Raw genomic sequence first — 24,865 nt, forward strand, 5'->3', positions numbered from 1 at the left:
CTGAATGTCAGTAGTATAAACCTGTTAGCTATATCCTAACTTGGAAGTTGAAGAAAAGAAAGTTTCTCTCTTTAGCATCATCTTTAGCAAAACATAAAGAAAATTTCTACAGCAATTAGAAGTGTATCAAGCAATAAGAAGTACCTGTAATGTTATTTAAGAAAAGGTGTTGCCCTGGCCAGGCTCAGTGGTTAGAGCATTTGCCCCTGTACCAAAGGGTCTCAGGTTCTGTTCCTGGTTAAGGGCACCTATCTGGCTTGGAGGTTTGATCCCCCACCTGGTCAGGGTGCATGTGGAAGGCAACCAATTGATGGGTGATGGGTCTGTCTCACATTATTGTTTCTCTACCTTTCCCTCTCTCTCTGTCTCCATCACGCTCTCTTAAAAAAATAAAAAGGATTAAAGAACAAAATATCTTCAGGTGAGGGTTAATAAAAAGAAATAAATGAAAAATAAAGGTGTTAAGTGGGTGGTGGTATATTAAAGAAATTAGTTATATTCTGTTTTATTTCTTTTAATCCTCACCTGAGGATATTTTTTCCATTGTTTCTCAGAGAGTGGAAGGGAGAGAGAGAAACATTGACGTGAGAGACACATTGACTTGTTGCCTCCTGCCTGTGCCCCTACCACTGGGGCTGGGTATCGAGCCTGCAACCAAGGTATGTGCCTGTGACCAGAATCCAGCCAAGACCCTTCAGTCTGCTGGCCGACACTCTAACCACTGAGCCAAACCAGCTAGGTCGGCAGGTGGAAATTTTTAAAGTGAAGAATTGTAAATGTTTTTTCAGCACATATGCTAAAGGCCTCATACTTTCTCCCATGACCTGCCAGAGTTTGGAGTTGTTCTCCGTGCCAGTCCTGAGTTCTTTTCCCAGCAGCTACTGCTTGTTCTTAAGGGTAGAGGACGTGGATCAGTGTTAAACAGACTTGTCTCTAATGAGCTGTGGTGCCAGCTGCAGACAGGGCAAATCCTGTTACTACTCTTTAAAGTTGCAGAGCCAGCAGTAGGAATAGATCTCCCTTCTCAATGCTGATTTGCTGATTTTTCTATGTGTCCCCCTCCCCTTCTCAGAGCTTCTTGGCAAAATTCAGGTTTCTGTGCTCACAGCGAAAAGGAAACACAAAAAGGGAGGAGAGAAAGTAGGGGAAAAGGGTGGGGGTGGGGAATTTTAGAAGGGTATTCTTCATTGTCTGATACTGTGGCCTGTATCTTAACCAGCTTAAGACTTAAGCTCTGGAAGGAAGGCATGAGTAGAAAGGCTTTGAATAACCTGGGTTTCCAAATATGTTTTGAAGTGTTTATTGGGTCATGAACACAGTAGGCCATATATTAAAAAAATACGGATTTTTATTGTTCAGAAACCTCCAAATTTTGGCGGGGGGGGGACCACTTTCTCTTTAGTAGTTGGTTTTCCTTCCACGTACCGTCACTGTGAGAAGGAAGATGAAATAATTGTAATATTAATGTGTTCTAGAACATTTACTGTGTGCCAGGCTCTGCTAGCTTTTATAGTGTTGCCTCATTTAGTTATTACAGTAACCCTTGGAAGTAGATAATTTTGATGTGAGGTTTTTTTCTAAATTGTGGTAAAAAACATATAACATACAATTTACCATCTTAACCATTTTTAAGTACAAAATTCAGTAGTGTTAAGTATATTTACATTGTTGTGAAACCAATCTCCAGAACTTTTTCATCTTGCAAATCTGACTCTATACCCATTAAAGTGAAAAATATTTAACTGATAAGCCAGTTCTTTTGTTCAGAAGGATTAAAATTGCTTTCCAATTTCTTCTTTGCCACCTTTCTGTAACATTCTTATCTATAGTCACCTGTAAGGTAGTGAAAACTGTGGCTTGTATTAGTGTGCCTTGGATAATCCATTCAATACAGACTGCTGGGGTTAACAGTTAATGAGGGGAAAGAGAAAAGGCTGTGCTCTCTAGGGGGTTCATCACTTGGTTTTAATTCTGATCTTTATTAATTCAGCATTTTAAGTTCTGCTGATATAGAGGAGCGAAGTTCATTGATAACTTTGTCACCTCACAAGTTACCTTGGGCCTGCTTATTTTGGGTGGGTTACCTAGGTAGCTTCTGACTTATGAAGCGCAAAGTATTATAGAAATACATTTTTAAAAGCAATTTTATATTTTGAGACCAATTTTCTTACTGATTTAAGAGTTTCTGTATTCCATTAGTAAAATGGTTAGGCAACCCCAAGGGGTTGAATTATATTTTTAAATGACACAGAGTTCCTCTCAATACCTTTTGAGAGAGAATTGAAGTCTGCTTAGTTCTCCTTGGAAGAGCTGATCCAGTATCCTTGATTTTCTACCTTCTGTGTAACAGCCTTCTGTAGTTGCTAATGCATGATCATAGTTGTGCTGGCAAAAGCAAGCCCAGGTTCACTGGGAAGAAATGTTTACCAATTCCATTTAGCCCATCCACCACAGTTGGACAGATCATTTATAATATTTTTTTCGAATTAAGATAGGGATGTTAGTCCCCAGTTTCTGCTGATAATGTTAAGAAAACTGGTTGAATCTCCAATTAAACCTTTGTACTGAGGCAAGAGCAGACTGTAGTGCGACAGCTTTTTTTTGCTTTTTTTTAAACCTCAGATGCACAGATTTTGTTAGTCATAATTGTTGGTTCATAACAAATTTTCATCATTGGTCTTTGGATATTTCACTTCATTCATTTGTAAGTACTATCATCATCTGTGAAAATAGCATCCAAATGGAACTAGACCCATCATCAGTATTGATGCTTCTCTCCCATCCAATCTGCCTACCAGCACCCACCCATGGGAGTTGTTAAAAATCCAGATATGTGACAGGAGACAAGATGGCAGTGTAGGTAACAGCTGTACATCAAAATTACAACTAAAATACAGAACCACCATCACTCAGAATCTCCCGAAATCTGGCTGAACAACCAGGGAACTGAAGAAGCATAGAGACCGATAGGAGGGGTGGGGACACAGGCAGATCGGTGCTGAATTTCGGAGATGCTGAATCACAGAGACTTCGTCTCGAGCGCACACCAGGAGGGATATCTGGGCAGTGGAGGTTTCCCAGAGGAGTGAGGGGTCCCAGCCCTACAGCAGGCCCCCAGCCCAGGGCTCCAGGGCCGGGAAAAGAAGTCCCCACAGCTTTGGGCTGTGAAAAACAGCAGGGACTGGCACTGAGGGTCTCGGAGGGCTCCTCGTTCCAAGACTTTCCTCTTAAAGGGCCCTTGCATGGACTCACTCAGACCCACTCCCTCTGAGCTCCAGCACTGGGCAGCAGCTTGAAAGGAACCTGGGACATTTGGGGAGGAACTAACCTGCCTGAAATCGGGGTGAGAGGTGGAGGGGCAGTTTTCTCCCAGACAGAAGAACTGGCAGAGGCCATTGCTCCTTTGGCGAGCCCTCCCCCCACAGAGCTGGCAGACAGGCGCCATACTTGAATCTCCAGCACCTGAGTCACACCTTTGGCCCCACCTCAGTGATTCCCGGAGGCCCCACCCCTCTATCTGCAAGCTCATCCAACCTATTTCCAGAGGATTTTCTGTGCAAGTGGCCTCTCGAGCCTTATGCTTAGGACTTTCCTAAAATCTCTCAAACAAGCAGCAGTGTGCCCCATAAGGCTTGATAAGAGGCCCCAGGCCTAGCACTAGTGGCAGCCTGTATTGGTTCATAGCTTGGCCTCTCCTGGACATCTCTAAGCCCAGCACAAGTAGCAGCCAACTACGGTTTGCTGTGTAGCCCATGCTGGGTGGCCCTGGGCAAGGCACTGGCAGAGGATGACTTTGCACCTCCTGGAGGCCCCAAAGACAGTGCACCTGGTGGTCAGACTCGACCACGCTGGATTACAACCCTACCACATCCACGACTGACACACTCAAGGGGTGCACTTGGTGAACACCAAACCTCCACTGAAGTAAATCCTGCTCCATAGGAGTGTCTCCAGCACAGCAGCTCTCTGGCTGTAGTTGCAGCTGGTCCTCACAGCCTATAGGCCTGGGAGTCAATTCCTCCCAGTGAGGCCAACAGCACCAAGGCTCAACTACAACAGGTCAGACCACACAACCCACACAGGGGAGTATGTAGATGGCCCAGCTCAGGTGACTGGGGAAGCTGAGCCACTGGATCCTACGGGACACCTGCTAAACAAAGCCACGCTACCAAGTCCGGGAGACATAGCAGCTCTACCTAATACATAGAAACAAACACCGGAAGCAGCCAAAATATGGAGGCAAAGAAACATGTCACAAAGGAAAGAACAGCAGAAATCTCTAGAAGAGGAACTAAATGAAATAGAACCAAGCAAGCTAACAGATACAGAGGTCAGACTTTTGGTAATAAGGATGCTCAAGCATATTAGTAAGAGTATTACAAAAACAACTGAGACCATCAGTGACATAATAAAGTACCAAGTTGAAATGAAGGCTATACGAACTGAAACGAAGAATAATTTACCGGGAATCAGCAGTAGAGTAGAGGACGCTGAGAATCAAATCAGCAATTTGGAGCATGAAGAAACAAAAAACACCCATCCAGAAGAGCAAAAAGAAAAAAGAACCCAGAAATACGAAGATGTTATAAGGAGCCTCTGGGACAACTTCAGGTGGCCCAACATTCATATTATTGGGGTGCCAGAAAAAAAAAGAGCAAGAAAATGAAAACCTATTTGAAAAAATAATTACAGAAATCTTCCCCTACCTGGGGAAAGAAATAGACTTACAAGTCCAGGAAGCACAGAGGGTCCCAAACAAGCCCCACCCAAAGAGGCCCACAACAAGACACTTCATAATTAAAATGCCAAAGGTGAAAGACAAGGAGAGAATCTTAAAAGCAGCAAGAGGAAAGCAGTTAGTTACCTACAAGGGAGCACCCATATGACTGTCAGCTGATTTCTCAACAGAAACTTTGCAGGCCAGAAGTGAGTGGCAAGAAATATTCAAAGTGATGAAAGATGAGGAACTACAACCAAGATTGCTCTACCCAGCAAAGCTATCCTTTAGAACTGAAGGTCAAATAAAGAGCTTCACAGATAAGAAGAAGCCGAAGGAGTTCATCACCACCAGACCAGCACTACAGGAAAAGTGGAAGGGTCTTCTTTAAGAAGAAGCTAATGAACAAAAGAATCTGATGAACTAAGTAGCTCCAGAGACATTGACCCATGTAACAGACGATCATACTTCAGAGGAAAGAGGGAAGGAGAGGTTTGGGTGGGAAGAGATTAAACAAAGTTATATGCATGTACGCATAACCCATGGACACAGTTAATATAACGGGGTGAAGGCCTGGGGGGGGAGTGGGTGGGAGTGAGGTAGAGGGGGTCAATTGGGCCGGGGGGGGGAATGGGACACCTGTAATAATTCCAACAATAAAGATAAATTTTTTAAAAAGTCCAGGTAAGGAATCAAAAGTTACCTTAGATTTAATATAGATTTGCTACAAATTAGTAATTCAACTATTGGGCATGCATTTTAAGATAAATATTTCTTAGACTTTGAAATAATATACGTATAGATTTGGGTTACTAATTTTGATTTCTGTTAACTGCCACGGGTTAACAAAATGTCATTATTTTCAAACTTGAAAGTTCATAATTTACGTGTAAGTAAAATGTGGTTTTAAGGACATTTTATCTTTCGCCATGTCACTCTTAACCTTTGTAGGTCTTAGTTTTTATTTTGTCATTGAAGGTAGTGCTTCAAACTCCAGTTTTCCGTAATTCTAGTTGATTCTGTTGAAGAATACTTTGACCAGAAACTTAATGATAGGTCCTCACATTCTTGCTGGCTTTTAAATAGATTTATTGGTAGATGTATTTAGGTTGTTTAGTGGTTTACCCGTATATCAGGATCACATTTAATTCCTCAACACATTTCAACAGGTTTCAGATCTAGAGGCAGGAACTGTAAATCCTACCAATAGTCATAACCAAACTTTAATAGCATGATTTGATTATAATCCTATGTTAATGCTAGTGTTTTTGTATAAAAACAGGCTTTGGCTTTAGTTGTTAAGATTATTAATTTCCTTATATTTGAGGTTATAACGTAAGGGTTTAATTCACATCCCTTATGTCAGAAATGAAGTTGATTTTTGAGAGTTCTCTCATATTTTAGAGCATTTTAGGTCTATGGCATTATTTCATTTCTGTTGGTAATTATATTTATGTCTTCCACTCATTAAACCAGCATATATTCATCTTCCACATGTTCTCAAATCTTTCCTTCTCTTTTCCCACAGGTGCTACTTTATTTACTGCAGGCTCTTTTACCATTTAGAGGAGCACCTCCCTAACTATATATGCATATAAATTATGGGACTCTTGTTAAAATGAAGATTCTTGTTTCAGTAAGTTGGTTGTGGGGCTTGAGGGTGCTTTTCTTCCACATGATGCTGAGGCTGCCACCTTGGTCCCCACCTCTAGTATCCCTCCCAATTATTCTGCATAAAGCTCTCAGAACTATTTTTCTGAGACAGATATCTAATCATTTTACTCTCCGCCTTCAGACTTGATTGCATATAGAAGTAAAATCTACAATCTTTAGAGTGGTTTTCAGAGAAGATTCTCAAGGAATAGTCCTGTCCTATCTATCATTCTCTAATCATCACTCCCACTTTTGATGGGAGTACAATTGATAATAGGTACACATACCATGAACTTTCACATACTCCTCACTGTGCACCTGCCAGGTAAGAGTCTCCCTGTCAATACGCTGTGCAAATCTTACCTCCTTGGCAAAGTTTTATTCCACTATCCTCAGTTTCTCTAGTTTTTCCCATATCACTTTGTATATTTAATATAGCATTTATAACATTGTCTCATAATTCTTTGCAATCAAGTCAAGAAACGATTGAAGTGTCTACTCTGCATCAGGCACTGTTCTAGTTGCTGGGGTGATAGCGGTGAACACAATATAAACAAATAAATATAAATAAGTCCCATTTGGCTTACATTTTAGCGCTTCCTCATTCCCTCCTTTCCTTCCTCCCTTCCTCCATTCATTCATAAACATACTGGGACTTTCTTATTCATCTTTGTATCTCTATTGTCTGGCATATAGTAGGAGAAGTGTGTGGGTGTGGGTGTGTTGGTTGGTTTGACCGCGTACTATTTGCTAACTGCTATGCTAATGTTATAGGTAGGGCCCAAGAGAATAAACCTGGAATATTCCTTTCCCATAAGCAGCTTATGGAAGAGGAGGTGAATGAAAATAACACTAAGGTGTTATTTTTAAGGAACAGAAAGAAAGGACATTTGGTGACACTGTTGCTACAACAATTTATTTTTACCTCCTCAGAGTTAGAAACTGAACAACTAGAACTTGCCCCTGGTGAAAGCCATACTGGCAGGAAGGAAACATCCTTGTCAAGCATTTCCACCTAAGGCAGAAGAGAATGTCTGTGGGTGGGAAGCCAGAGATGGCAAAGGAATTAGTAGTATAGTTTGAATTTGTTCCTACAGGATTGCCTTTTTTTTTTTTTTAAGGAATCTCAGCTAAAAATTTAATGTAGATTGTGTGTTTTGCTCTGTAGTGTGATTGTTGTGTAAAAGTAATGTTTTCAATTATTTATTACAGTATAAAAGTGATCCACATGTATCCTATGGCTTCTAGGAATCGTGGCATACCTCCACACTGATCTTTGTTAAATTTCTCACTGTCCCTTCCTTGGTAAAGCCGTTCACATTTTTATCTTTTCAAATGTGGCCCTTATCATATTTCATTTTGGTGCTTTTGTTCTTTAAAAACATTAGGAAGCATCAGTTAGGACAGACTACAGCACCTTTAATCAAGAATGACATTGTGCTCTTGATTTACAATGATGTAGAAAAGAACAGAACATCAGTAGAAATGTGAACATACCCAGTACTGAAGGAGTTGCTGGAGGAACCAGCAAAGTGGAACTCAGCTAGGAAGATTTTGTAGATAACAGTTTTTCATGTAAAGGACTACAGACAGTATGGCTTGGCAGGAGGGAGGAGGGAAGGAATTTCTTTCTGTTTGACAGAGTGTGAATAGGGAAAATGGTACCTATGAGGACTTGGAGAAAGAAATGGTGGTTATTGTAGCTGTTAAAACTATCAGGTTTTCCAGAATAGAGAGCATGAGCTAGTGGGAAGAGCACTCGACTGGGTGATCCTGGTTTCACTTTGCTTTGATTTGCTGAGTGCAACTGGAGAAGCCACTTTAATCTTTCTAGACCTAATTTCTTTATCTTTAAATTGAGGAAGTTGAAATAATATGATCTGTGATTTACCTTCCAGCTCCAGCATTCAGTAATTCTGGCTTACCTGCCAGGTGAGATGGCCTGGAACCTTTTGCTTTAAAGTTCAGTTTCTGTTCCAATCGCAGTTTTATAATTGCAGTTTACTTGAGAGACTTGCTTCTTGCCTAGCCACCAGGCTTAAAATGTGACCCATTCAAATCTTCCCTTCGCCTCTCATTTACTTCAGTCAGATCTTGAACTCATGTTTCTCCCTTTTCCTGCTATTTCTCTCATTTAGTAAGTCCTTCAGAATCTTTTTCCTGGACCGTTGCTGTGTTTAACATTACCTCACCTTGCACCCTATGCACTGAAATTTATCTTTTATACACAGCAGCTAGATTAACCTCATTGTGCCTCTCCTCTAACTGTAGTGGATCTCCACTGTCTTCCAAAGAAAGGCCAGACTCAGCTATCAATCTTCCCTCACATTACTGCCCTCACGTAATCTACAGAATAGTTCAATTGAACCTAATATCCTCTTGGTGCCTTTGCTTATGTTTTTCCCTGCACCTGGTTGTGCCCTTCCTCTCCCCCACTGTCAAACACGGTCACAGTTTTTCCATCTCAGGTGCCACCCACTGTCTTTCCACAGCCAAGAATAATCTGTTTCTTCTCAACCCCCATGGCATCCTTTTCTGTACCTAATAGTGCTAATTACTTTGTCTTTTTTTTTTTTTTTTTTTTTTTGGTACTATCTTATCTCTCCTAACTAAACTAAGTTCCCCAGTGCTTACAAAGTATCCTACACACAGGGTGGGTACCCAGTAAATATTCGTTGAGTGAATGAATCCTGATTGATTATGGTTCAGATCCTTGTTATTGCTGGTTGGTAGTGTTTCTTATTTTTCTGGATAATCACTAAAAAGAATGTAGAAGTACCTAGACATGGGAACTGGCTAGGCTGTAAACCATTTCGTGGGCACCAGCTGAATATGCAATGGAAGAGTTGATGCCCCAGCTGTTGCCAGTGGAGCCCTGCAACTTGACAGAAGGATCGAAGCTGCTCAATGTCCAGATGTTATGGTAGCTCAAATTGACCTAAAGAAGTTGAAAAGGAAGGCAGACTGTGAATGTTTCTCTTTCAGTAGCAACAGCAACAAGTGGCACAATTTTCAACAGTTTGAGAGAGTGTGAATAGACATAGAAGTCACTGGAAATCACAACCATTGGATAGTAATGTGACCATGCCAAAATCTGAAGATGAAGACGGCTGGAAAATTTTTTGTCTGGGTGAAAAGTTATGTTCTGAAGCAGCTGTTAGGCCAGCTAAAAATGAAAGTCCTCGAATAGATTATATGCAAATTGGTTTTCCTCCCTTGCTTAGTACTGTTAGCAGAATGAATCAGGCAACAATAACAAGTATCTTGGAATATATGAGTAATTGGTTTGGAGAAAGAGACTTTACTCCAGAATTGGGAAGATGGCTTTATGCTTTAGTGGCTTGTCTTGAAAAACCTTTATTACCCGAGCTTCATTCACTGATTCAGCAGCTTGCAAGAAGATGCTCTGAAGTGAGGCTCTTAGTGAACAACAAAGATTATGAGAGGTTTCCTGCTTTGAATTTATTAATCTGCTTGGTTAGCAGGTATTTTGACCAGCATGATTTAGTTTATGAGCCATCTTAATGTAGCTGATCTCTCAGGGATAGAAGATACTTGTGATGAAGGAAGCCTGTCTGAGGAAGTACAATGCCAATTCAAGTGCAGATTGCATCACATTTTCAACATTATGTAAGGGGTCTTCATTTTAACCTGTGCAACTGAAGTTGATATGCAGAATGTAGATTGTATGGATTTGAACATGTAGTGTTTTTGGGTAATCCCACCTAATTTCTGGTGAACAGTTTTCTATTACAATATGCAAAACTGATGAAATTTTACAGATGCCCATGGTGCTGCTTCATGGTTTATTTACAGATATACACATAAAATTTTATTGAAAGTGTATTTTGTTTACTAAAATTTTGTTTGACTCTTGAACAAAAGATAATGAAGAAAAGTTCTTAGAATTAAAAATCTAGATTAAATGAAAAAAAAATGTAGAAAAGAACTCTGCCCAAAGGAATTAATAAATTAATATAAGAATAAGAATTATTGCTATAGATGTTAATAATTCCTAAATTTGTATTTAAGGCAAGCAGAATGTTTTCAGGCTTAAGCCTTGTCTTTTGAGTTTCACTCACCTAGGCTTTCAAGGGAGTATAGGATACCTTCCATTTCAGTTGAACTACTTCAGGGTAGTTTGTGTTTTGTTTATTTGTATCAGTTAGTATGGTAACAGTTTTTTGTCCTGTGAAGTTTTCAGAGTGAGTATTTACAAACTTAGGAATTTTTTAAAATAAAGTAATAAATGGAACAATTAAATTAGTTTACAGAAGGGGTGTCCTATTTTTATAGTTGAAGCAGACTATCCTCTTTAGTACACTGCCATGTAATTGGTGTTAAGGTCAGAAATTGCATCTTACACATATGTACCTTGTGCTTTCAGAACCATTAATAAGATCCTTGAAAGTTTGGTGAATAGATATGGATAAAGATCTTATTATGAGCTGATCAGACCATAAGCATAGTGGACCCTTGGAAAATGGTTTTGCATGTAGAAGACAGTGGCATCCTGATTGAAAGAATGCAGGCAAACTTTGCATCATAAGAGTTGATGACTTAGAACATATTACATCACCTGAGAAAAGACTGGTTTATTATGGGAGACTGAGAAAAGAAATAGGACCTCCTAAAATTCCCCACTGTCAGTTTTTGACCCAGTAGCTCCATTCAACTAATCTTTGTTTAGAATACTGTGCCAAAACAAGCTTTGGCTTTATCTACCTAAACCCCAAAGAACTCAAATACATCTCACCTAGGATTAGACCATTAACAGACATTACCTCACTTCTCTTCAGATGATGTAAGATTAATCTCAGTTCTAGTAATCTATCATCAATCATGTAGGTGTAGTCTTCTTAAAATAAAAAATGCCAAATTTCTTACTACCAGTGTTTTTTTAAAATATAGTGGTTCTTTAAAACTGTTGCAGATGGTTTACCTGTTGAAACTGTTAAGTAAATGAAGAAAAGTTTCCAACTAATTACATATTTGCTCCTTTAGTCTCTTGCCATTAAAATAGAAAGTAATACAGCATATTTATGTAAGTTAAATTCTTTGATAATTTTGCTAGCATTGATTTATAAAAAGGTATATGTGTATGTGTTTCTTCTAGTGTGCAGATAAAAGGAGTGGAGCTTAGGAAGGAGCAGGATGAGAAATAAACCCCATGGAAAAACAAGAAGTTGAAATCTACTTGCTCCTCTAGCAGTAATTTTGGGGAGGATAGTCACAGTTGATCCATGTAGCACTTCTGCTACACTGACCATTCAGTTGCTTCGGGAAGGCGGCGGGGGTGGAGGGGACAGATGGATTTTAAGAAATCTCTGTGTTTGATCTCTCAACCTGTCTCTCTCCTCAGGAGTTAGAAGCAGCTCTTCACAGAGATGATGTAGAGTTTATCAGTGACCTGATCACCTGCTTGCTTCAAGGCTGCTATCAACGAAGGGATATCACGTGAGTTATTCTGATCTTACTGAATTTTTTTGCAGAGGAAACCAACCAGTCAACCAGTCACCAAGATGTTTCATGTCTCCTAAAAAGCCAGACTGATCGTTAGCCATTACTGCATAACAGTGTAGACTTGAGTATTTACAAATGGATTCCCAAGCCCTGTGTTTGACTGTTCTGCAGTTGCCTTTTTTTTTTTTTAATGTTTTTTATTGATTTTAGGGAGGGGGAGAGAGAGAAACATTGATGTCAGAAACATTGATTGGTTGCCTGTCCTGAATACACCCCGACCAGAGATTGAACCCACAACCTGGGCATGTGCCCTGACTGGGAATTGAACTGGCAACTACCCATTGCACGGGAAGATGCTCAACCAACTGAACCACACTGGCCAGGGCTCTGCAGTTGACTTTTAATTTTACTATAATCCTTGACTTTCCTTCATTCTCACAAATCTATATCCCTTACTCTTGAATCCACCAGCTAACATTCAAGTGTAGAATTTTTTTTTCTCAGCATACACCTTTCTTTCTGATTTTTATTTACGGTAATGTTGCCTAACAAATTAAAACTGGATTTTTACTGTGTTTCTGCCTCTGGAGTATCTTCTGTTGTTTTCATAAACAGTAGTGTCATTTTTTATATAGAGCTTCTAGCCCTCACTCCATACCTGCAAAGTAAACAACTCTCTAGTACATATGCGATATGCAGGAATATGGAGCAAAACTTTATCTGTGTAGACAAATAGAGGATCTTCCTGATATGGCCTCATCCCTTGTTTTGATCCTGACTTGATAAATATTTTCTTTGCTACTACATTTCGACACAGAACAGAATTATAGGGCCACTCTCAAAAGCTGAGACACAGAGGGTTTTCCCAGTCTCTGGCCCTCCAGTTCATGCAGGGGTTTGGGGTGTTATGGTTTATATTTTTCAGACAGTTAAAGATGGTATCTGAAATACTTCTGTTGTATTAAATCCACTCTTAGGTATCTGTTAAAGCCTGGGAAATTAGGCCCGATACTAAATGTGCAATAAATGTGTAGTTACTAGGTGAGTAAGAAATTGATGAAATGCCTTTTTTTTCAGGTTGGACATCTGTATTTCTTAAGGGAGAGTTATTGCTCCTGGACTCACTGTTAATATAATGACTTTTTCCCATAACACAGTCATGGGAGTGACATTCTTTGACATATTCTATTGACTAAAATCAAGCCACAGACAGTTCTACCTCTGATAGGGGAAGAGATTGTACAAGAGTGTGAATACCAGGAGGCAGAAATCATTTGGAGGATCTCTTAAAAGCTGCCTGCTATACATGCTTTTAGTGTATTGAGTATATCTTCCAGTACAAAACTATACAATATTGGTTAAGTTGGATTCTTCCATCTAATCAAATTTACTTAGTTATTAAGAGTATACCGTAAATTCTGTGTGTAATTTGATAGACTTTTGGACAAGAGCCATTTGATTTTGGGTAATCACATGTGGATAGAATTATTAACAAGAGCTTTTGGTTTGCCCCTTTGGGTAAATGACTTTAACTAGTTCCTAGTATAATTTTTATTTCCCCCCATATTTACCATTAGTCTCCACTATAAATTATTTCTTAAAAAGTATATACTTTCATTGATAATATTTCCTATAAAAACAACTAGTTTGAAAGTAATAGCTGTTCTACAGAATATTTTTAGTGTAGTTGCAACCTTTTCCCATCATTCATTATATTTTCACTTGGGTTCATTTTTTCAGTCTTCATATATGAGGTGATGAAGAGATGATACTAAGGTCATCTCACAAATTAATAAAGTGCCATTTTATAGGGAAGGAAACACATTCGAAAATTTAAGTTATTTATAATCATGTAGCCAATTAGAAGATGAATTCCCACATAATCGTGCCCTTAAGCAAGATTATATGAAAAATAGGAATGGTAACATACCCACAGTTAATGTGAGGGTTAAATGAAATAATTTATAATTATTTATAATTCACAATAATTATGAAAAGCTTTAGAACAGTCTTTAGCTTTTAATAAATAGCAGTTTATTATGTCAGTGTATGTAGAAACATTATTAGTTTCTACACATGCTGAATAGAAAGTACACATTGACTGAAGCAACGTCCATCTCTTCTTTATAGTGGTTTGCACATTGTTGAACTGGGCCAGCAAACTTGTATATAAAGGGCCAGATAATAAATATTTTAGACTTTGTGTAGGTCATATAATAGTATTTTTCCCCCAACCATTTAAACAAGAATGGTTTTTACATTCCCCCCTCCCCCATTTAAAAAAAAATTATTATAGAAAGTATTAGAGGTGTTCCATTTTTCCCCCCATTGACCCCCTCCACCTCGCTCTCACCCCTCTACAGGCCTTCACCCCATTATTGTCTGTGTCCACGGGTTATGCTTATATGCATATAACTTCTTTGGTTAATCTCTTCCCATCCACTACCCTCCTTCCCTCTTCCCTCTGAGATATGACAGTTCTTTGCATGCTTCAATGTCTCTAGATCTGTTTTGTTTCTTAGATTCTTTTGTTCATTAGCTTCTTCTTAAAGAAGACCCTTCAACATTTCTTGTAGTACTGGTCTGGTGGTGATGAACTCCTTTAGCTTTTTCTTATCTGTGAAGCTCTTTATCCCACCTTCATTTCTAAATAATAGCTTTGCTGGGTAGAAAAATCTTAGTTGTAGGTTCTTGCTTTTCATCACTTTGAATATTTGTCACTCCTTTCTTTTGAGAAATCAGCTGATAGTTATATGGGTGTCCCCTTGTAGGTAACTAACTACTTTCCTCTTGCTGCTTTTAAGATTCTCTCCTTGTCTTTAACCTTTGGCATTTTAATTATGATGTGTCTTGCTGTGGGCCTCTTTGGGACTCTCTGTGCTTCCTGGACTTGTAAGTCTATTTCTTTCCCCAGGTAGGGGAAGTTTTCTGTCATTAATTTTTCAAATAGGTTTTCACTTTCTTGCTCTCTTTCTTCTCATTCTGGCATCCCCATAATGCGAATGTTGGGCTGCTTGAAGTTGTCCCAGAGACTCCTAACACTATTTTCATATTTCTGGATTCTTTTTTTCTTTTTGCTGTTCTGGTTGAGTGTTTTTTGCTTCCTCTTATTCCAAATTGCTGATTTCATTCTGAGTATCCTCTACAGTTGATTTGCTGTAAATTAGTCTTAATTTCAGTTAGTGGTAGTATTCATTTCAAATTGGTACTTTATTATGTCATTGATAATCTCACTAGTTTCCTTAATAGTCTTAAGATCCTTGAGCATCCTTATAACCATTATTTTGAACTCTGTATCTAGTAGCTTGCTTGGTTCTATTTCATTTCGTTTCTTTCCTGGAGATTTCTCCTATTTTTCCCTTTGTGGCATGTTTCTTTGCCTCCACATTTTGGCTGCTTCCAGGTGTTTGTTTCTATGTATTAGGTAGAGCTGCTATGTCTCCTGGAATTTGTAGAGTGGCTTTGTTTAGTAGGTGTCCTGTAGGGTCCAGTGGCTCATTCTCCCCAGTCACCTGAGCTGGGCCTTCTAGGTGCTTCCCTGTGTGGGCTGTGTGCACTGTCCTGTTGTATTTGAGCCTAGGTGCTCTTGGTGTCACTGGGAGGAATTTACCCCCAGGCCACCTGGCTGTGAGGACCAGGTACAGCTACAACTGAAGAGCTGCTGTGCTGTAGACACTCCTATGGAGTAGGATTTACTTCAGTGGAGCTTGAGTGTAACTCTTGGATGTGGTAGGGTTGTAATCCAGCATGGTTGAGACTGACCACAAGGCGCACTGACTCTGGTGCTTCCCGGGAGGTGCAAAGTCAGCCTCTGCCTGTTCCTCCTCCAAGACTACCCAGCATGAGCTACACAGCAGTCCCTAGATGGCTGCTATTTGTGCTGGGCTTGGAGGTGTCCAGGAGAGGCCACACTATGAACCAATGCAGGCTGCTGCTAGTGCCAGGCCTGGGGCCACTTTTCGAGAGGTATGGGGCATGCTGAGGCCAGCTGCTGCTTGTCTGAGAGATTTTAGGAAAGTCCTGAGCATGAGGCTAGATAGGCCACTTGTCTGGAAAAGCCACGTGAAATGACTTGGATGAGCTTATAAGTAGGGATGGTCAGAGTGTCCGGGAATCACCAGGGCAGGGCCACAGGTGTGTGCCATATGCAGCAGATTCAACTATGTCACCTGCCTGCCAGCTCTGTGGGTAGAGGGCTCGCCAAAGGAGCAGTAGCCTCTGCCAACTCCTCTGTCTGTGAGAAAACTACCCCTCCAGGTCTTGCCCTGATTCCATGCAAATTAGTTCCTCCCTCAATGTCCCAGTTTCCTTTCAAGGTGCTGCTCCAGTGCTAGAACTCAGAGGGAGTGAATCCCTGTAAGTCTGTGACCTGGCCCCTTAAGAGGAGCTGCCTGGGACTTCTGCAGGCTCCACATCATTCAGCCACAATCCCCACTGGTTTTTACAGCCCGAAGTTGTGGGGAATCTCTTTCCAGCACTGAAACCCTGTGCTGGAGGGCCTGATGTGAGGCTGGGACCCCTCACTGCAGGAAACCTCCACTGCGGAGATATCCTTCCCAGTTTTAAACTGTGGCACCTGGGTGTGGGGACTACATCTGCATCTCTGCCATTCAGCTCAGATTCGACCCCCAGTCTCTGCCTCTCCTACCCGTCTGGATGTGCTGCTTCTGTTCCCTGGTTGTAGGACTTCGATTCAGCTAGATTTCGGGAGATACTGAATGATGGTTGTTCTGTATTTTAGTTGTAATTTCGATGTGGTTGTGGAAGGCCACAAGTACTGCTGTTACCTATGCCACCATCTTGTTGTTTCTTCTGGTTTTTACATTCTTAACTTAGCTGTGAAAAGAGATGCACATTCAGTTTAATTTGGCCTGGTGGCCATAGTTTGCCAGACCGTTAGAAAATTAAATTGGTTACTATTCTAGTTCCACTAACTTGTTATAATTTTTAAACTGTCATATGGAACCCACATTTCTTTTTAATTGTATTCTCCAAACTGAGATTTATATCCTTACAGGACAGCATAATACTGTGTTTGCTTGTGGAAGACATGAACCCACTATGTCCTTACTGTTCTACGCACTGCTGTAAATGCTTTTCAGGAATTCTCACCCATCTATCAAGGATCAGGAATATGAGGCACTGAGAGGTTTAAATAACTTGCCCAAGCTCACACAACTGGTAATTCATATAGGACAGATTTGGCCTCTATCAGTCTAGACCTTCAGCTCTTAACCAAGCCCCATGCTATAAATTAAAAGAGAAATATTTAAAAAAAAAAAAAAAAAGTTTTCCTCTAAAACAAGAAGTTTTTGGTATATTCATTGTATACTTTGGCACTGTAATGAGGTCTGTGGGCCCTACCTAAGAATATGGTTTGCAGTCATAAAAGAGAACCCAATATTAAAGAAACAAAATTTTGATATAGTAATGTGCTTCTTTATTAGGTGATTAAATAACATACTCTAGCAGCAAGCCTAATTTCTAAAAGATTATCTTAATATTTAAGTATTGATGATTATAAATGTTAATAGAAGGTATATGTGATATGAAAATATCTGATATCTTTTGATGAAAAATACACATACTGCTAAAATTATTGTATTTTGTTGCCTACATTTATAATTGAATGGAATATGAAGTTTTAGTTATGATTTAGTTAAAATGAAAATTAATATTTTCTCAGCAAAGTTCATGGACTGCCTTAATTGAATATGGGACCTCTGCTTTAAAGGGTTTTTCAAATCTCAAATTAATTTGCTCTACAGAATGTCTTAGAAGTGAAAGGAACTTCAGATGTCATCTAGTACGATTTGTATTTTTACCTGTGAGGTAACAAAGGCAAGCAACAAAACTGGTACAAGAACCTAGGTCATCTGACTCCCATTTCCACAATGTTCCATCATACACTGTTGTGATACTCAGTCTCACATATCTATAAACATATTCAGCATAATACAGTTGGATTCAGTGGCAAAGAATAGGTTTGTCTTGGCTTTATTTCTTTTGTTTCGGAATTTGTTGTTCCTGAGAGACATTTACAATAGTCTCAGTGCAAAAGTTTTCAAGAATTTGTTTATTTTGTTACTAAGAAAAAATGGTGTCTTGAGGGGTATGGCAGTAGGACTCTCAGGAGACCCCATGATCCATCCTATTGGGTCCTCTGTGTCTTTGTGTGATCCCATCCCCTGGAATGTGGGCAGGGCCTGCTCCTAATCTTAATAGACTATGGCAACAGTGATGGGATATGTCATTCAGAGGATTGTGTTACATTATATAAGAATCCATGTTGTTTGGTTGGCGTGGCTCAGTGGTTGAGTGTCAGCCCGTGAACCAAGAGGTCCCTGGTTTGATTCCTAATCAGGGCACATGCCCAGGTTGTGGGCTCAATCCCCAGTGGGGGCTGTGTAGGAGGCAGCCTATCAATGTCTCTCTCTCTCATTGATGTTTTTATCTCTCCCTCTTCCTCTCTCTCTAAAATCAATAAAAGGAAAACATAATAATAATAAAAAAGAATCCATGTTGCTATCAAAATCTCTAGAGACTGTCATCGTTTCTTTGAGGAAGTAAACAGCCTTGTTGGGAAACCCCACATTGCTAAGAACTCTAGCAGCCTCTAGGTGCTTAGAGCAGCCTTACCCCTGTGTATACTACAATGGGTAAATTGGGTTGACTATAGCTAGAGATATGCATAAGTGGTAATAGCATCTAAGGTAGTGATTCTCAAACCTTAGGGAACATAAGTCTGGGGCAAAGTGCTCTTTCAGTGACATTTCTTTTCTTTTTTGTGAAGGTATCCTACCATAATTGAGCACTGGATTGAAAATCAGAAACTTATGGTTCTTAGCTGTCAAAGCAAAGATAAGATTTGAATCAGACTGTATCTTGAGCAGTGGTTTAAGCAATATAAAAATATCCTCCACTAGATGCTCATTCTGATGATATTTGGCAGCAAAATATATTTTTTTTCTATCATCTTTAGTAGAGTGCTATTTAGATAACCTAGATTAGTTTATGCTTCAGTGTGGTGTTTGCTTTACTTTCTGTGGTTTCTGCTCTAAGTAGAAATATTCTAACTATTGTATATTTAACTGCTCCCGTTAATTATGTATCTAGCATTATATAATAGACTCTCTGAAGTCACTTTAAAACAAATGTATTGCCCTGGCTGGGTGGGTCACTTGGTTGGAGCGTTGTCCCGACACCAAAAGTTGCAGGTTTGATTCTGGTTCAGTGCACATACCTAGGTTGCGGGTTCAATCTCCATTCAAGATGCATATGGGAGGCAGCAGTCAATGTCTCTCTCTCTTTCTCCCTCCTCTCCCCCTCTCCTTTCTTCTCTTTAAAATCAATAAAAACATATCCTCTGGTGAGGATTTTAAAAACACACAGTGTATTTATATTTAGTATTTTGGGGTCCCATCTTCCCTTTGTAGAAATATTATTTCCCTTTTTGTAATTTATATACTTTTGTTAAATGTTTATTTAAACTCATCTTTATTAAGATATAACTTAGATACAATAAAATTCACACAATTGAAGTGTACAGGTTGATATTTTTCTGACAAATGAATACACTATGTAGTGACATTTCCATCTCCCCAGAAAGTGCCCTTTGCATTGAATGTACTCTACCTGCCCTGCCACCTCAAAAAAAACCACTATACCCCAAGCCCACACTGATCTGATTTTTATCACTGTTTTAAGATTGTTTTACCTTACTGTAGAATTTCATATGATTGGGATCATATAAGTATGTGCTCTTGTGTCCAGCTTCTTTAAGTCAGCCTGATGTCTGTATGACATTTATTGATAGTTTTTATCAGTAGTTTGTTCCTTTGGGGGAAGAGGGAATCTCAATGAAATTGTATTCATTGTAAAAAATATATCATAATTTGTTTATCTGTCCACTGGTCAGTGGACTTGTATGTTGCTTCCAGTTTGGGGCTGTTATGAATAAACCAAATATGAACATTTGCATTCAAGCATTTTTGTGGACATAGGTTTTCATTTCTCTTGGGAATTACTGGGTCATGTGGTAAGAGTATGTTTAGCTTTAAGAAACTGAAAACTTTTCTAAGCAGTAGCAGTATTTATACTTACACTAGCAACATATGAACAGTCCATTTGTTCCATATCTTTGCCAACATATTGTTTTCATTTTACCCACTTTTAAATTGTACTGATTTCATTATGTGTAACATGGTAACTCATGGTTTTAATTTCCATATAAATTGTGCTTCCTTGATGACTAAATATAAAATGAATTAGGAATATTTTCTCCTGATGTGTAGCTTGCCATTCCATTTGTTTGACAGTGTGTTTTTAAAAATCGCAAGTTTCTATTTTGTTGAAGTCCAGTTTATCAGTTTTTCTTTATTATGTTTCATAGCTACTATTTTCTAAAACACCAGGACCTACCTCAGTGTCAAAATTTTCTTTTAGTTTTGTAGTTTTAGCTTTTTTCAGTTGACATCATGCATTTAGAGTTAGTATTTGTATATAGTATGAAGTAGAATATCATTGTTCATTTTTTTTCCTTATAAATATGATCTTTAAGTCCATGTCTGGACTCTGCCTTCTTCCATTGATCTGTATGTCTTGTGTTTATACAAGTACCAAATTGTCTTGAAATTGGATAGTGTTTCTTATTTTTGGTTTATTCCTAATTGTTTTGACTACTATAAGTTCTCTGCATTTCCATGTAAATTTCTAAATAGCTCTGTCCCCACCAAAAGTTTATTCACTACAAAATAACCCCTCTAATTTGACTGAGGTTGTTGCCATATCCACAACCACATCTGCCTCTAAACTGGAATTTAGTTGCTGACTCAGCCCTGGCCTCAGCTTTCTTGTGGGCATCAGGGGGCAAAGCACTCCATCTGTCAGTGTCTCTGTCACCTTCCCCTCCTGTGAGTCTTGCAGGTTTCTAGCCCTCCAGACCTTTGGGCCTTGGCCTGCTTGCCTCAGGCCCACTGTGGTACAAAGTGGCAGGTATGCTGTCAGGGAGTAGGTAGAGGTAATCATGGAGATAACTGGATATCCTCATTGATAAGTTACTAGTAGAAATTTCTCCAGGCAAACTATTCCTCATGTAGCCTTGTGATTTGAGAGACTGCATGGCCTTCATGAGGTGAAGATTAGGCTAGCTCCTGTTGTTTAGGCATGTGCATATCTTTCTTGGCCACCATCACTCCCTCCTTAAAAAGGAGTTCATAAATGGCAATCCAGTTCTTCTTGGGTATCAGTATTGTGATGGCTGCTACATAGCTTTCCCCCCCACAATTTCTGTGAAAAATAAAAAGCCTGTTTAGAGAGAATGGACATTTTGAGCAAGATTGAATTTTCCAGTCCTTGAACATGATATACATCTATTTGTTTACCTTCTTTAATTTCAGTAATAATTTATAGATTTCACTGTAAAGGTATTGGAATTTTTCCATTTATTCCTGGATATTCTGTATTTTTGATGCTGTTGTAAATAGAATTACTTAAAGTTTTTATTTTCCAACTGTTTATTGCTAGTATATATAAAATACAGCTGATTTTTGTATATTTATTGTATTTCTATAGTCTTCCTGAAGTTTCTTTGTTAGTTTTGTTGTTGATTCTTAAGGACTTTTTATTTAGTCTGTAATTAAAGACAGTTTTGCTTCTGTTCCATTCTGTATCCTTTGTTCTTCCCTCTTGTATCTTACTGTACTGGCTAACTTATAATACACTGTTCCTGATCTTAGGGGGAAAGTATTCAATCTCTCATCCTCTTTTTTTGTTGTTAATCCTCACTGAAGGATGTTTTTTCCATTGATTTTCTAGAAAGAGTGGAAGGGGAAGGAGGGGGAAGAACAGAGAGACAGAGAAACATCCATGTGAGAGAAACACATTGATTGGTTGCCTCCCACATGCTCCCTGACCAGGGCTGGGGGTCAAGCCTGCAAACATGGTACGTGCCCTTGGCCAGGATTGGAATGGGACCCTTCAGTCCACAGTCCAATGCTATAACCACTGAGCCAAACCAGCTACGATGAGATATCAGTGTTTTGAAGCTTATCGAAACTTAATTTAGAAGATGTTGGTAGATTAAGTGGAAGCTACACTGACACTCTCCTGGGACCAAATTGGAATTACAACTAAAATATAGAAAAAACATCCTGGATAGTCAGCTGAAGACTAGTAGGAGAGAACCCTTATAACCAAGGACCTAAAGTGGAGACCACATAGAGACTGGTAGGAAGTGCAGAGGCATGAGAGCGCTGGCTGGGCTCCCACAGGCAGCAGAAATTCTGGAGGGTTATCTCAGCTGTGGGGGGGTTCCCACTGAGAACTCTGTGTCTAAACCCCAAGTGGGGTTCCCTAGCCAAGAGCAAGAGAACGGAGAAAGGTGCCCACATAATAACTGGCTGTGAAAAGCAGCAGGGTTTCTGTCTACCAAGGAGAGATGGCTGGTAACGCAGGCACCCTCTTAAAGGGCCAGTGCACAAAATTTGTGTGCAGACACACGTTGGTTTCCAGTGAAGGGAGGGCAACATGGACTAGAGCTATGTGAGAAATATCTAGGGGTGCTGGCTCTGGGGATAGATTTCGGAGGGCAGCCATCTGGATTCCTGTGCTGAGTCATTCCCCCGTGCAGCAGAGGACATCTTTCTCAGGCAGACCTTTACCATCCAGGCAGCTCTGCTGGAGGCAGGAGGGGAGGGGTCAGTTGCCCCACTCATTGGAAAATCTCTTGCCCTACCTTGCGGAGTTTATGCTTTGCAGTGGTCTATAAGAAACTTATTAAAAGACTGAGAATAACAGCCTGCAGGTAGAGAGGCAGAACTTGGGGTGCTTTGAGTATTTGCCTGATCTGCTTCTGGACCTAGCGCTAGGAAATCCAGACTTTGGTGTGGTGTACATCTTGGTCCTTTCCAAATGCACCGAGCTCCAGCAGAGAGAGCCACAAGCTGTGGATTACTTATAGCTCCAAACAGGGTACTCAAGGCCAGTCAGAAACAGCATCTGACATTGACCTGCAGCAGAAACCCTCCAAAAAGACTGGGAATCCTAGCAGATCTGCCTAATACATAGAAACAAAGCCAAACAGGTAGCCAGAATAGGAATACAAAAAACATTCCCCAAATGAACAAGAGAATTCTCCAGAAGAGCTAAATGAAATGGAGATAAGCAGTCTATCAGATATAGAATTTAGAATACTGATTGTAAAAGATGCTTAACAGCGTGAGAAAAGAAATGGGAACTACGAAGGAAATTAAGAATGATATAGCAGAAATAAAGGATACATTGAAGGAATGAATAAACAGCAGATTAGTGGAAGCTGAGGATCAGATCACCAAATTAGAAGACAGGGTAGAAAACACTCAGAGAACCAAAAAGAAAAAACAGTAAAAAAAAAAACAGGAGGACAGTTTAAGCGAGCTGCTGGACAAAATGAAACATAATAATATTCACATCATAGGAGTACCAGAAGATCTAGAAAGTAAGCAAGGGTTAGAGAACCTGTTTGAAGAAATAATGGCAGGAAACTTCCCTAACCTGGTAAAGGAAAAAGTCACACAAGTTCAGGAAGCACAGAGTCCCAAGCAAGAAGAACCCAGAGAGGCCTGCGCCAGACACATTAACATGCCAAAAATTTAAGACAGAGAATCTTAAAGTCAGCAAGAGAAAAGCAATTTGTTACCTACAAAGAAGCTCCCATAAGGCTGTCAGCTGATTTCTCATCAGAAACTCTACAGACCAGAAGGGAATGGCATGAAATGTTCAAGGTAATGAAAAGCAAGGACCTGAAACCAAGACTATCCAGGAAGGCTATCATTCAAAATAGATGGAGAAATAAAGAGCTTCCCAGACCAAAAAAAGGCTAAAGGACTTATCACCACCAAATCAACATTCCAAGAAGAAGTAGAATGCTTGGTAAGGCTCCCCATGAATCCATCCTGAGTGGTGCTTTTGTTTGCTGGGAGTTCATTGATTGCTGCTTCGATTTCATTGTCATTTCTTTTTGCTTATTCAGGTGTTCTCATTCCTCCTGATTCAGTTTTACATGATGTCATGTGTGGATTCTAATGAACAAAATAAACTGAAGAACAAAATAGATAAGAAACATAGAAGTGTGGAACAGACTGACAAATCTCAGAGGGAAGGCAGGGGTGGGGGGAGTAGATGTGGAGATATTAATCAAATAACTTACATGCATATATGCATAACCCATGGACACAGATAATAGTGTGGTGAAGGCCTGGGGAGGGTATGCGGGGTGGAGGGGGGGATCAATGGGAGAGGGAAGGGGGACATTTGTTATACTTTCAACAATAAAGATAATTCTTTTTAAAAACCTCATTTATGTCCCAACGTGTGGTTTATCTTGATAAACATGTCATATGCACTTGAAAATATTCATATGTTCTATAGGTTTTTTAATATTCTGTATATGTCAGATTAGGTTGGTAGTTTTTGACTACTATGTCCTTATTGACTATTGTCTACTTGGTGTATTTAATAATGAGAAAGATGTTTTCAAAAATCTCTGGCTATGCTTATGGATTTGTCTGTTTCTCTAATTCTTTCTGGTTTTGTTTCATGAGTTTGATGTTCTATTATTACATACATAGATTGTTATATATTCCTGGTGACTTATCTCTTTGTCTTCAGACCTACTTTGATTTTAAATACAGACTTGAAGCTCATTCTGCCTGGTATATTATTTTCTATCCTTTCACTGTTTGTTATTTTATATTTAAATTGTATCTTGCTTTTTCTTTTCCCACTTAGCCTGACAGTTGTGATGTTTAGTTCGTTTACATGTAATGCAGTTATTGATATGGTTGGCTTCCCACTTGTTCCTCTGGAAATTCAATGTATAATTCATTGTTTTTTAGTATGCTCACAAATTTTGTGGTCATCACCATTATCTTAATTCTAGAACATATTTATCACCCCCAAAAGACATCTCATACCCATTAGCAGTCACTCATTTCCTCCAGCCCAGGCAACCAGTACTGTGTTTATTATGTCTATATTTTTTGTTATTCTAGG

General features: G+C 39.5%; 1 protein-coding gene and 1 pseudogene across 12 annotated transcripts in view; both read left to right on the forward strand.

The window, feature by feature from the left end:
* CECR2 (CECR2 histone acetyl-lysine reader) overlaps positions 1-24,865 on the forward strand; it is a 164,918-nt gene that overhangs the window by 80,325 nt on the left and 59,728 nt on the right. For all 11 annotated transcript variants that reach the window (XM_081127113.1, XM_081127117.1, XM_081127122.1 and 8 more), the window contains one exon: positions 11,733-11,827. In XM_081127113.1, coding sequence (XP_080983239.1) covers positions 11,733-11,827 — 95 coding nt within the window. The remainder of the gene's footprint in view (positions 1-11,732; positions 11,828-24,865) is intronic.
* On the forward strand, positions 9,190-9,895 carry LOC308553547 (gem-associated protein 2 pseudogene; annotated as a pseudogene). Its single transcript has one exon. The product of its transcript is annotated as a gem-associated protein 2 pseudogene (transcript).

The sequence above is a fragment of the Miniopterus schreibersii genome (genome assembly GCF_964146895.1).
Source record: "Miniopterus schreibersii genome assembly, chromosome: 2".
NCBI lineage: Eukaryota > Metazoa > Chordata > Mammalia > Chiroptera > Miniopteridae > Miniopterus > Miniopterus schreibersii.